This window comes from Choristoneura fumiferana, chromosome 23, assembly GCF_025370935.1.
Source record: "Choristoneura fumiferana chromosome 23, NRCan_CFum_1, whole genome shotgun sequence".
Lineage (NCBI taxonomy): Eukaryota > Metazoa > Arthropoda > Insecta > Lepidoptera > Tortricidae > Choristoneura > Choristoneura fumiferana.
The window spans coordinates 7,142,421-7,158,429 of NC_133494.1; the positions used below are offsets into that span (position 1 = coordinate 7,142,421).

Genomic DNA, 16,009 nt, shown 5'->3' on the forward strand with positions numbered 1-16,009 from the left:
CAGTTAACACTAATCAATGGATGGTGAAACAGCCCCTAAGAGTTAGGCCACTAGTGTCTTAGAGAAATTAACTTCATTAGACCTGTTGATTGTCCCCTTTAACTTAACGGATGTCAAAAATAACACGTTGTATAGTAACTTCTTTTACTTACTTGACTTAGGCCTGAACAAACGTTGTCAATAAAGAATATATATGGGTCCAAAAGAACATGGCTTTAAGGCTTCATAGGATGAAACAACACGCTGCATAGATACCATTTCTTTTGCCTATCCCTGGAGAGTTAAATTGATTAAAAAAAAAACAAACGTAAAGAAAAAAGTAGATTTATTGAACAAAACTGTCAAATTAACAAAATTCTAATTATTATACGATAACATAACAATTATCACAAGTGAGTAAACGCTGAATGCAACCAGCAGCACTAACCGCTGTTTATCACTCAGCGACTCTGCAATTTGACAATACTTGTTACATAAAAAATCGGCATAATCAACATACATTTGTAGGAAATTGCTCAAATTTTCAGATTCTTTCATTAGATAGTCGCCAATGATTTTATTAGTCAAGATACGTCATATCATATTATGCTTGCAAAACAACTGAAAAACTGTTTTGTCTGGTGATGGGTGGGAAACGTCGAGGTAAATATTACTCGTGTGTTTTAGGGTGATAAGTCCCGTTTGAGGTATTTCAACTACACGGTGGGCTGAGTTGGCCTGTGTCGGTTCTTTCTGTATGTTGTTTGTCATGTACGAGTCAAGTCCAGTATTGATGTACTGAAACTTTTTACACAGGCCAATTAAAAATCAATCCTATGTCAATGTCATAGAGACTGACATGAAATAGTAATTTGAGTCTTAAGGGCGGTAAATAAGGAATTACGAACGAGAGTCTATTAGAAGTCCGAAGTCGAAGACTGAGTCGATTTTCGTAATTCTAGTACAGTCAAGGGCAAAGTTATCGACACGGCCAAAGTTACAAAAATATGTATACACGACTTTATGCACTTAACATTAAGGCCGTGTATACATATTTTTGCAACTTTGGCCGTGTCGATATCATTGCCCTTGACTGTACCGCCCGTGCGACATGTTTTTCATCACATTTGCGAGTAAAATTGTATATTTGTAAAAGAAAAACTAATATTTTTTTTAAATTGGCGATACCGCTGGCTGCGCTCTTGGCAGCGCCAGCACCCCGCCCACCCTCACCATCCGCAGAATGTGCCTGACGTGCGTGCGCAGGTCCTCTTGCGGCAGCTAGCGCAGCAGCAGCGCGCGCAGCAGTATTATTACGCACAATGACTCATTTACCGATCTTGGGTTTCGTGACATGAACAAAAGGTCGAGGGTTTTATTTGGGGGGTTGAAACCAAGATAGCCTGCATGTTACGACACTGTTTACGAGCAAGTCTGATGAAAAAACTTTTCCGACTAACTATACCTAATTGAAATAATTACCCTTTTCCTGTAGACCATTTGATCTGAAATCTGGTACTTAGATCCAATCTTTATTGCCACCAAGAAGCAAGCAATACAGAAAACAGGTACATAGAGTAGAATATACAAGGTAAGCAATAGGCAGCAATATTGCTTCAGAGCTATCTCTTCCAGGCAACACTTTACAATAGATAGAAGTGAGAGGAATACATATCAGCACTATGACAGTATTTTTAATTTTTTGGTGGTGGTGGGGGGGAGGTTCCATTAGTTTTGATAATAATACAATTATGATATTTAGTATCATTGTGAATCCAAGATGGCCGCCGTCACAAAATTCCAGAATTAAATATTGTTTTAATTCCCTAAATAAAGTCCAAATCTAAGCTGGCTCATATAAAAATAAAAACTTGAGAATAAAAATAGAAAAAAAAGGTTAAACGGTTTTATTGTTAAGAAACAATAATGATGCAGATAATGTTATAAGTACTAATAAGTACCAACCACAAAAAAAACTACATTGTAATTTAAGGAATTACGAACGAGAGTCTATTAGAAGCCCGAAGTCGAAGACAGGGCTTTAATGAGTCGAGATTCATAATTCCGCCCGTTTTTTTTTTCGTTACTTTTGTAAGTAAAATTGTATATTTTTAAAATACAAGAAATATTATTTTTTGAAATTGCCGATTTTGATGGCGCAGCTCGGGGGCAGCGCCGACGGTAGCCAGCTCCAAAATAACAAGTTGCCTACTGAGAAAGATGCATCAAAACATAGCGATATGAGCGGTTCATCATTATCATCATGACATATAGGCCTCCCCCCCATAGACCTCCAGTTGCCTCGATTGGAAGCGGTTTGCATCCACCGTGAATCCGCGACTTTAACCAGGTCACACGTCTATCCTCGTTGGTAGACGTCCTACTCTGCACTTGCCGATCCTCGGTCTCCACTCGAGAACCTTTCGGCCCCAGCAACTATCTGTTCTCCGTGCTACGAGCCTGTATAATTCGCATGCCTATGTCAGCGACCTTGTTCGTCTACTTCTCGTCATTTCTGATTCGATCCCGTAGGTAGAGAAACCCCAAGCAATCCCCATAGCTCTAGGTATGCTCTCTCCATAGCTCGCTGAGCAACTCTGAGCCTATTAATAAGGCCTATAGTGAAGTGAAGTGCCACGTCTCGGATCCATATGTCATCACTGGCAAAACTCATACTGGTTTCATCTTAAGGCACTAAGGAGTTTTAGATATGAAGCGGTTGACTAGAGATAATAGAAATTCGCCGTAGTAGGTACATAGACATTATTATATCTTAGCAATAAAACCGTTTAACTTATATTTTTGTAATGTTAAACTGTGCGGCATAAGAGTTTACATCCATTAAAGTTCTTGGACACATAAGTGTGTGGTTGCGTTTGCGAGAAACTATGGATCATTTCCTACAATATCTACGCACTAGCCAACTAAAGAGTAAATTACAATACAGGAATATAAAATAATTATCTCCTACAGTCAACGGCTGTTATGAAGTAAATCCTGACACATTGCACACCAATATTTCTGAATATTGACATTGTCATTCATATGAAGAAACACTATTTATACTAGTTGCGTGTGACAATAGTCAGCATAGCATCTTTCTTTACCCAACTGCGGCGAAGTCCAAAACGAGGATTATGTGTTTGACCTGTATGTTCGATCCCAATGTCCGCCCGTAACTACTCAATGGCTCAACCGAATTTGGTAAATAATATGTCATTATTATACCTCTTTATGGGGGGAGTCAGCGATTATACAGCGTGTATTTTTGATACTACTTCAAACTGTAACCAGACGAAGATTTAAGTGCTGCGAACCGATATCAAAACCAATTGTTAATTTTAAATTGTTACCAGAGCGTAATATATTTTTGATATATTTTCGAGCAGCAATGTAATGCATACAATAATTTGATACGAGAATGAAACGTTCTGTCAGCCGGTCACGTCAACAAGTGCGACGTTTTGAATAATAAAAACAAAGCAGTATCACGTAGTAGTGATATATTGCGTGGTAATTAATTTTATAAGGAAAATAATAAGTCTTTTTTTTTACTGAAAAATAATAAAATGTGATCATTAGGGCCTTCACTAACTACCCTTAAAGTTTGAGGTTGTATCAAAAATACACGCTGTATATAACTATTAAAAAATCACAACGACGCTGGCTTCATGTACTTTGATTTGCGAACTGAAATATATTCCAAAATAGGTCAGAATGTCACCGACAGTGCTGGTATTGTAAATGCTTCAGCTTTATATCAGATTAGCAACCGCAATGACACACACTATCCCTGGTGTTGTCTTTTTGTAATAACATTGTTGTGTCGTGTTGTTGTGAATAAATGTATTTCCTTTCTTTATTTTTTTATATCTTCTAGATACATATCTTATTAGTCAAAATCTACATATTTTATTAGTCTAATTGTGCAAAGTGTCATGATTTATTTCTTAATGACCGTTGATTAGTGCCTTAAATATATTTCTAGACATTTTAGTAGGTCTGTAACAATTAGCACCACTTCATAGAACCATAAATCTAATTATTATATAACAAGATACTTAAAAATCACATTAGGTCTAGGCTTATTTAAAATCTAGCTTACATCCGCCTATTCACTTGCGTTCCACAGTACTTAATTTCTGTTTCTTCCTTTCTTTTTCCAGAGATGTGCGAGGACGCGATGCAAGGAATTTATTTATCATGAACCAATAGAATCGCTTCATTTACCTATCTTCGCTCAGCGCAGCTCTAGTGGAAACAGCCGCGGAGCGAGGATAGGTAAACGAAGCGTTTCTATTGGTTCATGTCATGACAAAAACATTCCTTGCACATTTCTGGCGGCAACGCAGCCGATTACTTTTCGACCCTTATCTATGTCTGCGTAAAAAAAAATGATTGGATGCTTCGTTGCTCCATGAAAGGACAAACAAACATTCACGTTTTCGCATATTTATAAGTATTTAGGATAACGATGATTCAATCATCAATTACAAAACTGGCTAGATAATAATGTCTTTATTATTTCTTTGTTCTGGAATACTTAAAAATACAATATTCTTTCCGAACACAGCCGGTGGTACAACACTCTTATGTAATAGCCTCCATCAGTATCTAAGAGTGGCAAATAATGAGGTTTTGGAGTTATTAGGGAATATTTTCTACAGAAAAAACTAAATTTAAGTTTAGCATCGCGTTACTGCCGTGGGATACAAATATTTCGTTATTACAACACGGCAGTAACCTTACTAGATGCGATTCATTTTATAATTTTATAATTTGCGTATTATAAATTCTAACCCTAATTCTATTCTTGTTGAGCTTCAGCTATCTTAACATTTTGTTATTACAGTCGAGTTCATAAACTTGTGTGCCAAAATTTGATCAAAAATATCTGAACACGCATCTATGCCGCTAAGAATAGAGTCGTGTTTAAATTTTTGCTCACAAGTTTATGAACTCGACTGTACCTGTCACTTACTTTTGCCTTTGCCAACCAGAAACGAAAACATTATTTAGTTATAATCGGCATCGGGGGGCATGTGTTTGCTCGATTCTAACCAAATTTTTATTTTTCAGTTTTTTGTGTAATTGCTTTTGGTTGTTTTTAACATACATGCCTTTATACGTGTTGCGAAAATAGTGTAAATATTTGGTACCTCATAGGTATCGTGGACATCATAAGACGAAGAAGTCAGGTACAAAAAATCATACTATCTACATTTACTTATCTTATTTTGTGTTTAAATTTTAATCTGTAATTTAGAGATAGTTAAATCTGTTCTGTCTATTTTACATTGACAGTAATAGAGAGGTATTATTATAAAAGACAAATTATAAGATAATCTACATGAGTCATTATAACATTACAGCTTGAAACCCACTGACAGCGGTACCGGTTGTAATATTAGAGCTAACAAGAAAGAGGCCACACAGTGTACCGTACGGACGTACGTAGTACGGGAAATAAGCGAAGCGCGGTATTCTGTGTGGCCTCTTTCATGTTATCTCGAATATTATAACTGGTACCGCTTTCGCGCCGTGCCGCATCGCTCCTCCACAGTGTCCACAGTCTTTTGTCAGTGGGTTTCAAGCTTACTAGGAAAGCAAACCGATTTCTACCTGTTCGATTATCGTTTGAAAACCGGTTCGCATTCACTAATCAAAAAGTCGAATATCGATTCAACTTAAAAATAGAACAACCTTATTTTAATTAAACTTTGAATGGCACATCTTAAAACTAACAACTTAAAACGAAATGTAGTTGATTGATATGATAATAGACGTTAAAACTACTAATTTATTCGTCAAACAAAAATGTTATTTCTTTATAATTCCGAGCAGATCTTAATCAAATGGGAGCTTAATCGACAGCATAAAACCGAACCGACTACGGCGAAAGCCCTGTCACTATGCTGGGTGAAACCGAACAAAGCAGACGGAATACCATACTATTCTAAGAACAAGCAGTTCTCAGCTTAACTACAGAGGCGTATTTACCTATAGTGCAGGACGTGCGTTGCACACGGGCGCAGCGGTGTTAGGGGCGCCGTCCGCGGCACTGGACCTATTCCATTTTGACCACGCGCTTCCTAGATGGCGCTAAAGTTATAAAAGACGCCTCTGCTTAGCTACATTATATCAGCCCGAAAACATCCATTGCTATAAACGCGTTTCTCAAAGTTCTCCTCGAAGATTGGCTTTGAACTCCCCGCAGATACTTTGCTTGTCGCGACCAGACTATAAGAAACCATCATGTATGACGGCTACGTTGCTTTTCGGTACGTGGTTCCCCATAGAATTAGAAGTTTTTTTTGTTCAATAATGATTTACTTACGACTACAAAATGATATAATTTCAAATTTTCGTGATACTTCGCTTCGTTTCACCCATTACAGTCAGCAGCAGAAGTGGATGAGGAGTTACGTTGCTTATTACCTTGGCAGGAGAGTCGTGTGTACATAATTTTGAGCACCACAACTGCTCATCTACATCCGCTGCCGACTGTAAATGACATTCCTTAGACGCTAATGAATATGACATGACACCTATGCCTAAATCAGTCTTAGGAACAACGTCTGTAGATTGCGAACAATCTGCCCGCCGTAATAGGATAAAATGCATTTACAAAAAGAACAACTTGTCCGAAAGCGCTTCGGACGGTTGTTGATGGATATTCTGGCCCACGAGGTATGCCAGTTTGTGGGCGTACTGGCATGGGGCGGGTACGCGGACTGTGCCAGGCCAGTTGTAGTACAAATGGCACATCTTGTACGTCAATCTTTGGCATTGGTCCGGCGTCATTCCGCTGTCGTCGTGGACGACAACGTAATGTGTCGGCGTCACCGTTCCCTGGTTCACTTTCTGAGACACGATGAGGAAGTCGTACCTGTATAGTTCAATATAGTTAAGGGTTAATAGGAAAACAATTATTATTTACAAGTAGTACTTCATGATTCTATAATTTCCTAGTGAGACTGAAGGTGAATAAATAGACAATATAAAAACAAAATTAATTTTGTCTTTGTTCTCTAATCTGAGAATCTGAAGAAGTCCTAAAGCAACCCCGGATAGTATCAGTCTATTTATTGGGTTTTGAAATATATAATCTTATATAATACAAATTAACATCGGCCGGGACTCTGCATTATGTTATTTTTTATTTCCGTTAACTTTAAGAGAGCGTCAACAGATCAAAGTCTTTATAATTTGACCTTTAACAATGACTATGAAGTTATCACATGTATGAAAAAAATGCAAAGTTAATTACAAAATTACGTCTGAAGTAAACGGTATTTAAGAAAAACACGGTATACAAGTGTTCTCACCAATCCCTTCGCGTGACCGTGTGATCCAGCACAGTTCCAGGGTGCGGGTTCTCGAAGCCCGACGACGCCCGCATGAATATCCTCGTGTTAATCCGCTTCTGCACGACGACATAAGTCAGCGTCGGCTTGTAAGTCTCGTTCACAATGGAGAAGCAGATCTTCATCTGCGGGATTTCGTAGTCCTGTACGACCTTCAGTTGTCCGTCGCCGACACCGTCCCTGTTTAGAAACATTCGTATAGTTAGTACCACGAGAGTTGCAGTGAATGATTACACACACAGCTACTAAAATAACAGATTGCACGAAAGGAGAATGAAATGAATGTGTGTGCGCGTGTGTGTGTGTGCGCGTGTGTGTGTGTGTGTGTGTGTGTGTGTGTGTGCGCGTGTGCGTGTGCGTGCGTGTGTGTGTGTGTGCGCGCGTGTGCGTGCGCGTGTGTGCGTGTGCGTGTGCGTGCGCGTGTGCGTGCGCGTGTGCGTGCGCGTGTGCGTGCGCGTGTGCGTGCGCGTGCGCGTGTGCGTGCGTGCGTGCGCGCGTGTGTGTGCGCGCGTGTGTGTGCGCGCGTGTGTGCGTGCGCGCGTGTGCGGACGTGCGTGCGTGCGTGCGTGCATACACGACATGTTCTTGTGTGCGTAGCCTCAGCTCAGGTGGCACTACCTATAAGTAAGTGTAAAAAGCCAGTTAAGGAGTCGATATTGCGGACCGATAGTTCCGTACGTGCGCGCACTATGGGGAGACATCTTGAAAAAGTCATTGTCATTCATTCTTGACAGAGTTTCTACTGTAAGTGGTTGCCCTAATAAGAAACCAGATTGTCTATCTGTCTTAGAGATCACGATCGTTCTCACTACTTCTTTCTGTCAAACGGTATGGGATGCGGGGTAAAAAGAGATAGTGAATGAGCGCACCAGAGCGTAAGACAATACGGGCACAGCTCTCCTAGTTAAATGTCCCACCTACTGCCATTTTAAAAGTTTAGTTTCACCTGTCCTGATATTTGCCTGTAATCAAATTTTGCAAATTGAATTTGACCCACTTCCAGTAGTCGGATTAACTTCTTTGGCATATATGTGTAAATCTGGTCACATCCTGGCGGTCCAGCCGGGATCGCCTCCGCAGGACGGAACTCCTCAACAGTTAATAGCATTAACTTGAAATTTGGTACGGAAATACAGTCTGGATGACAATGCAAGTACAGTCAACAAAAAGTACAGTCAGCAAAGAAGCTTGCATTAAAAATGAAATTTTTGACAAATAACTATTAAGCGGTGCAATTTAGTGAGCGATTACTTTAGGTCTTCAACAAATTTCCTCAGCTCTGGTTTGATCCCGCATAGATCCAAGCAAAGCTCTGTCCACTTGTGACTTGGAGATTTATGATTTTATGAGGGATGTCTTAGTTCCATATTATGTCATCACTGACAGCACCAAACGGTGGCTAAACACTTACCTGAACATGATGATCTTGTCCGGGAACGTCCCGTTGACCCGCAGATAGTGCTTCAGTGCATCCACCAGGCAGGACTTTAGCCCGTCGACGATCTCTTGGCCCCGTTCTTGGAACACCGCTTTCGAGTACCAGTGGGTCATAGCCTGATTGTATGAGGCTATGAAAGCTGAACGACAAAAGATAGTTGAAAATAAAAGTTAACTTATTAAAGTGACTCATTCCTATTACAAAGTAGGGAGACGGAGAAGTTCCGTTTTTCCGTATATGGTCTGTCCCAGAATTCGAGATACTAAAATGACAGTCTGAAATGTCAAACGTAAAAATAATGTGGCCAGCATAAAAGGAACAGTGCTGCTCCGTGATTTCGGTTTCGTAAATAACCGATAAAATGTTTATTTTACGATAGCAAAAATAACATTAAGCATTCAATATTCTACTTCCATTTTACTTTATCATACGATAAAGTGATTAAATCTAAGCACAGGTAAAAATACAGTGTTCATCACTTAGTGCCAACGTAAAAAATAATACAGATGCTACTACAAAACTAGAAAAACGAAGTTCGTATGGCACCGTCCCTTTCACTCGCGTATTGAATGAGATAAGCGTCAGCGGACGGCAACATACGAAGTTCGAGTTTTGCATTTCGTAGTCAGGGCCAGCACGGCTACTACGAAATTCGAAAATCGAAGTTCGTGTCGTTCCGTCCTTCTGACACTACTATTTAATTTAATACGTAAGTGAGAGGGATGTTACGGTACGAACTTTGATTTTCGAATTCCGGAGTAGGCCCTCAGTATCATATCATTGTTCATGTTTTTCGTATTCAAGTGGTATTCAACCGATTTTCGTTACTTTACTCGTATTGTCATCGGATGTGATCAGTGCGTTTTCTCGTGTTTTTATTTTGATTTTCATATCATAGAATAATATATCAAATATTCATTATTTCATATTATTTAGTTAATGTAAAACTTACTTAGAATGAAATTGAAACTTAAACATCAACATCTATAAAAAGTCGAAATATCTCGAAAACGGTCGCATTTTTATTAGACCTATTTTACCTTTTCTAGAATGTCCTAAGTGCCCTACATTTTAGTACATCACGGATCCGTTCATATCTTAATATTTTACGACATAGATACATAGGTACCTATGAAATCTTTCGGTAGTAACCGGTTGCGGCACATCACTATTTATGAGACGCAAAAACAGGTAACACATGAAACGTCATTTTAGTATCTCGAATTCTGGGACAGACCATAAGTAGGGGGAGGTTGGGTATTTAAACGATCAAAATGATCTTGCAAACTGTATAGGTCGAATATATACCAGGTTATCAATTCGGTTTTTTTTGTTACCTACCTATACTAAAATAACTTCGTCTCTCGTAAGTTAGGTTCCACCAGAAATGTGTCAGGATGTGTTGCGAGGAAGGTTTTTTTCATGATCCAATAGAAATGCTTCATTTACCGATCCTCGCACAGCACAGCTCTAGTGGAAACAGCTGAGGTGAGCGAGAATAGGTATGTAAATGAAGCGTTTCTATTAGTTAAATTCCTCTAAACACATCCTTGCACATCTCTAGTGTAAACGCAGCCTTAGAAGCAGCTTAACTTACGTCATGTCACGTATATAAACATGGATACTCACCGCACACGCTCCGCTTCTTTCTTCCAGCATCATGGTAAGTATCGATGCCGACAATCATGGCGGTCTTGAACGGGATGGAGATATTCCACAGAGTACCGCCCAGCTTGCAATTTATTTGCAGCAATATCTTCTGCGTCACCGAACGCACTTTCTGCGCGTTCATCACAGTACGCGCGTTTATTACCTGCAAACGGATTTAAGAATGAGCGCAAAATTGTAGCGAAAGTCTGTATCAATCAAACAAAAGTTCATAACGCTGTTTCGTAGAAAAAATAGTGGTTGCAGACAATTTCTAAATTACATTCAGAACACGGCAATACATGCGTGCATAATATGACTTAGGGTAATTTTGCTTCATTCATTTTGGTGTATTTAGTTCATTGATACCTACCTACGCCACAGAATAAGTAATAGTACAAGCACAGAAGGTTCTCTCTTTTGATGTTGACGAAACCCGCCATTTCATATGCCTACATAATTTTTATTAGCAAAATCACCGCGCACCACCAAACAACATTGAACTCTAGTGCTGCGCGCGAAGGTCGTTATTATTCTGCACCTATGTTTTGGTTTAGGATAGGGTTGTGAATCAATAAAAAAATAGTACTCACATATAACTTAAGAGTAAATTCGGACAAATAGCTTAGTTTTCTAGCATTTTGAAATTGACGTGCCTACATACTACTAAGAAAATTGATAATTGTACAAGGTCGCGTGCCGAATGCGTCGTCGGCTGCCTCAAAGGTTTTGTACACCCCGCAGTGGCAATGGCGAATTACCTATCTGTTCTTTTGTCGCACTCGCACATAATATGGTTTCGAACAGAATTAGGTTAGTTAGTGTAATGTTATAACAGCATAGGCGGTGTAAGCCCTTTAAAGGTGTTTTGATATGAATCAACCTTATCGCGAATTGCCAAAAAAAAAAAAAACGCCTGTTCAGATAAATTATGTAGTTAAAAATACTGTTAAGATTGTGAGGTATAGATAGTCATTAAATAATATAGATAGAAACTTTAGTTACAAACAAAACACTGGAGTTTCTTACCATTTTTGAAAACAAAGGTTCTCGAACCGGTAATACGATATGGGAATTATATCAGAACATGTTATCAGCGCTCAAACTGTAACAATTTAAATATATACCATGGTCATCAAAAATCGAAACACCAGCTATTTCATTTCATGATAGAATATTCTAATATCCTCACGAAAATCACCAGTTACCGTAGCGTTACGCGGCGCGACTAGTTCGAGCCGCAACGTGCATGGTGCTCATAGCCGTGAGTTAACGACGACGCCGGCGTGGGGTGTTTTGATACTTACAGAATCATACTATATCGCGGAGTGCGCCGCGCCTGCCTACGCAAAGTAACGCCTGTTCAATAAATTACTAAAGTTAAAAATGTAGTTTGTTAAGACTTGTGATGTATAGATGTCATTAAATAATATTGTAAATCTGTTTAAAAAATACTTGTCGTTTCTTGCCGGATTCTTTTCGACAGAGTTTTCCGAACCGGTGGTAGATTTTTTTGGGACTATACTTTCTGTCACTTAAATTTAGATTTGTCACTCAACTGCGATACCCTAATTATTATATCGATCCCTAAGAAATATAATGGTCATCAAATTAATCAAATCTGTCTCTTAGTATGAGTCATCAGATTAATGTAAAACGTGTATCCTAAATAGTTTGATCATCAGAATTCGATCACCAAATAATAGATCAGTTCCTTATGATGCTTCTACTTATTCTACTTAGGCAGGTCTGGTTACGTATGGCGACGAGCGAAGCGAGGAAGAGTGTTAGGTAGAACTGCGACCCTCAGTGCGCAAGCCGAGCGGCGGTGCCGCGGCAGCGGCCGCGAAGTGCCAGAATTGAACATTTTTTGCTAATAGTTGTATGATGAATATAATGTTTGTTGTAAGTACTTCAGTCTTGGATGTTTGTATGTATTTAAGTATATATTCATGTATGTCTACCGTTGTTTTTAGCACCTATAGAACGAACTTTGCTCAGTTTGGGGCTGGGTCAATTGTGTAATTTGTGGAAATTTTATTATTATATCATTATCGTCAAATTTCAGTTTAATTATTTGATGATCAATATTATTTCCGAGTAAGTTTTAAATAATATTTAGGTAACCGTTTTAATATTATTTGGAGATTCAATTTAGGTGACAGATCTACTATTTTAGAAACAAATCTTATTTATTAGGTCACCGAAAACGCATAAATTAGGTGACCAATAAAATCATACCCGTTTTTTTTACATTTATAATGTCATAAAATCTTGCTTGCTATAGCCTAAATTGAATAAAATATTTTGACTTTGACTTTGAAAGAAATACCTGCGACGGCACAGGATTTTCAGCACAGCATATCTTCTTGATGGCAGCGTAGCGGTCGTCGCGCGACGTCGGGCACATGCACACGACCAGCTGCGTGTTGGACGTGATGGATTTCTTGAGGGCCTGCACGTATGCGTCCGTACGGTCGTTCTGAAGCATCACCATTTGTGGCTCCTGCACCATCACGCCCATGGGGCCGCAACAGCGTTTCAATGTTGAGAGGAAATCCTAGGAAAATATTGCAGTTGTTAAAGAAATTGAAGAGCAATAGTAGATTGATAACCAAGGGTGGAAAGTGACCCATCTCACCTGAGATATTTCCAATAGTTCGAGGGGAAATGGGTAATTTCACCCGAGTTAGACACTCTACTTTTCATTTCGACTGTGAGGAATGTAAAACAGTACAAAAAAAAGTGAATATCATTAAATTGAATTTCAGTATTCAGTAAATTGAATTTACTTATACCCAACTTCCAACGGTACCTTTTCGACCTGGCCACTTGCCTCGGCCGAGTATAAAAAAAATCGAGTTGGTCACGACCAAGGAGTTTATATACCTACAAAACTGGAGGTTGAACGCCGAACGAAGAAGGTTGACCTTTATTACTTATTTATATATTCCATCCCTTTCTTTCACATTTTACGAATGACATCCATCTCTTTCTTAACCTAACTAAAGAAAGAGATGGAATATGTTCGTGACGTAACTATAGATCAAATTTCTTGTTTTGTATATAAGCTTCTTGGTCACGACGAACGTGCATCTAGATGGCCATGCCGAAACGTGAAAAAAAAAGTGTCATTAAAGTAAATCAACTATCTTCGACTCCGGGGCTAATCGAAAAATAAAATTTTCCACCCGACTATCTACCCATGAAAATTAAACTTTCCGAACAGGAGAGATGAAAAAGTTATTGAATCATTATTTATTTACTAGCTTTAACCCTCGGCTTCGCCCGCATTAAAGTTAGCCCGTCTTAATGAAATTCCCATTGTTTTTTTTAATTTACAGTTATTTATTATGTTTAACTCCTTCACTTTTTACAAGCCTTCATTTAACTTGCCGTGAGTATTAATCTTGGAACACGAATTTAACCCACTTCCAGTGATTGTCAGATTGACATGAAACTTAGATTACATAACAGTAGAATAGGATAACAGTGCAAGTCAACAAACAAAATGTTTACAAAATGTTTTTGTGCCAAAAAACTTATTTAATTTACCGTTGTTGCAAGCCATATATTAAACCAAAGAGTTTGTATGTCTAACCACTTCACTTTTCTCTAAATAAACTTTCCATTCACTTACCTTCGTAACCTGCTCGTCTCTCTTCGTATATATGATCGTCCATCTAATAATATCCACAGCTTGCATCACCGCATTCCTGGTCACATCACCATTCCAGTCGGCATTGGGCTTCCCTACTACCGTAGCGTTCTTGCCAAAGTACAGGGTCTCCGGCGGCAGGGTGCGGGCCACGAGGTTGACAGTCTCTGGAGCTATGCTAAGTCCCCAGCCTTTTAGGCGATCGCGAGCGCTCTCGTTTTCTAGAACGTTCTGGATGTACTATAAAATAAAAAAGCATGGTATTGAACTTTTAACAATTGCAAGTATTGTTTAGAGAAATACGCATGAACACCTTATATTAATTTTTTCTTCAGTTATATCAGTTATTAACCTTTTAACCGCCAATACGTTTTCATTCGTACGTGCCCGTATCGCCACCTACAAACTATATGACATTTTGTCTTAATTATACGACTACGGTGATAGTGGCTGGATATAGGGTGTCTTATGTCACTACGGCTATGACTACGGCGGTCAAAAGGTTAAGACGCTGCAGTAGGTATGTCCGGCTAACCGTTCAAACAAAAATCAAGCAACACTGCAGTGCAAGCAAAATACTGTCTGTCTATTAAGTCTTCACGCTTAAACCGCTGAACCAATTTTTTCCCGCAGGATCGCGATACTTAAACAAATTCTTGACAGATGAAGTCGTGGGCGAAAGCTAATTATATTATATAGGTATGAGACTGTTTGTTCGTAGCGCTTTCACGCTTTGAGTACTCAACCGATCATGAAGAAATTGGCATGGACATTTATTATTTTTATTTTATTGTAGCGGGCTATGGCGTGCATTGAGGAGGCGCAGTGTAGGCAGCGCCTTTTTGTGGTCTTACCGTAGGTAGGAGGTGATGGAAGGCTGTGTATACTGAGTCATGTAAAAAAAATGGATATAATAACTGATGACAGTCTCATTCCTAGTCTCATCGCGGTTAGTGTAGTAGCGCGTTTGACTCTCAATTGTTACCTTCTTGAAGGCAGCGTGCCGCTGGTTAGGAGTGATCCTGGTGTACGTCGCGACGTCTTTCATGAGCCTGAAATTCGTCCGCTGGCTCTCAGACAAGCCGGTTAGCTGACACAACTCTGGCACGATGCAGATCATGAACTCTGTAGGAGCCTCGCAGCCAGGCATGCGTTTTGTTTCCCTGTATCAGAAAGTTTTGTGTTGATCAACGTTTTCTTGTACCTCGTTGCCATGGCGACGTCCCCTAAAAATCCCCTGTTTAAAATTCATGCAGAGTATATTTTTGTCGTAGATACAAGGCCATTATTTTTTTGGATTCCCAAGCACATTAGTAGCATTATTATAACATTTCTTAAGAAACTCTTACTGTTGTCTGTTGGACAACGGGACAGAATAACAAAAAAAGAAAAAGTTGATTGACCTTTGGTTCGTAATTGATACTAAGCTGATTTTTAACTAACACTTAATAATTGGAGAAAACAATAAAATGGTTAAAAAGGTACAATTGAAGTTACACTAAACTAACCTAAAAATAAACCCCCTTCGGAGTGTGCATACTTGTTCACATTTACTATGCTTGTATGCGATTTAAATATTTTTCAATTTGAATTAATAGCAGGTGAAGCGAAAAAATGGAGATATCTTTATGTAAGCAAAAACACATGATTCTTATTCTTCTTAATGTTACCACGTTCTGTGTATTCAGAAAAAAGCCGTTGCTGATACCATGTAGGCATGGTCGCGTCGTAAAGGACGAGTATTAGTTAATTTCTCACCTGGATATTAACATTGGCTGGTTCCAATCCAAAATGTCGATCCCGTACGACTTTTTATAATAATCGATATATGAAATTTTTATTAATTCTCCATTCTCCTTCTTCTCGAATGTAGATTTCGGGGTCATCGTGTCGTCTATACTGTCCACTCTGAAAACAAAC

General features: G+C 39.0%; 1 protein-coding gene across 1 annotated transcript in view; it reads right to left on the bottom strand.

Annotated features, from left to right (window-relative positions):
- Positions 1–308: 308 nt before the first annotated feature.
- LOC141441112 (piwi-like protein Ago3) overlaps positions 309–16,009 on the bottom strand; it is a 40,289-nt gene continuing 24,588 nt past the window's right edge. Inside the window, exons 18-19 of the mRNA XM_074105781.1 lie at positions 7,308–7,465; positions 309–6,868 (exon numbers count right to left, since the gene is read on the bottom strand). Of these exons, the coding sequence (XP_073961882.1) occupies positions 6,604–6,868; positions 7,308–7,465 (423 nt within the window). The 3' untranslated portion in view covers positions 309–6,603. The remainder of the gene's footprint in view (positions 6,869–7,307; positions 7,466–16,009) is intronic.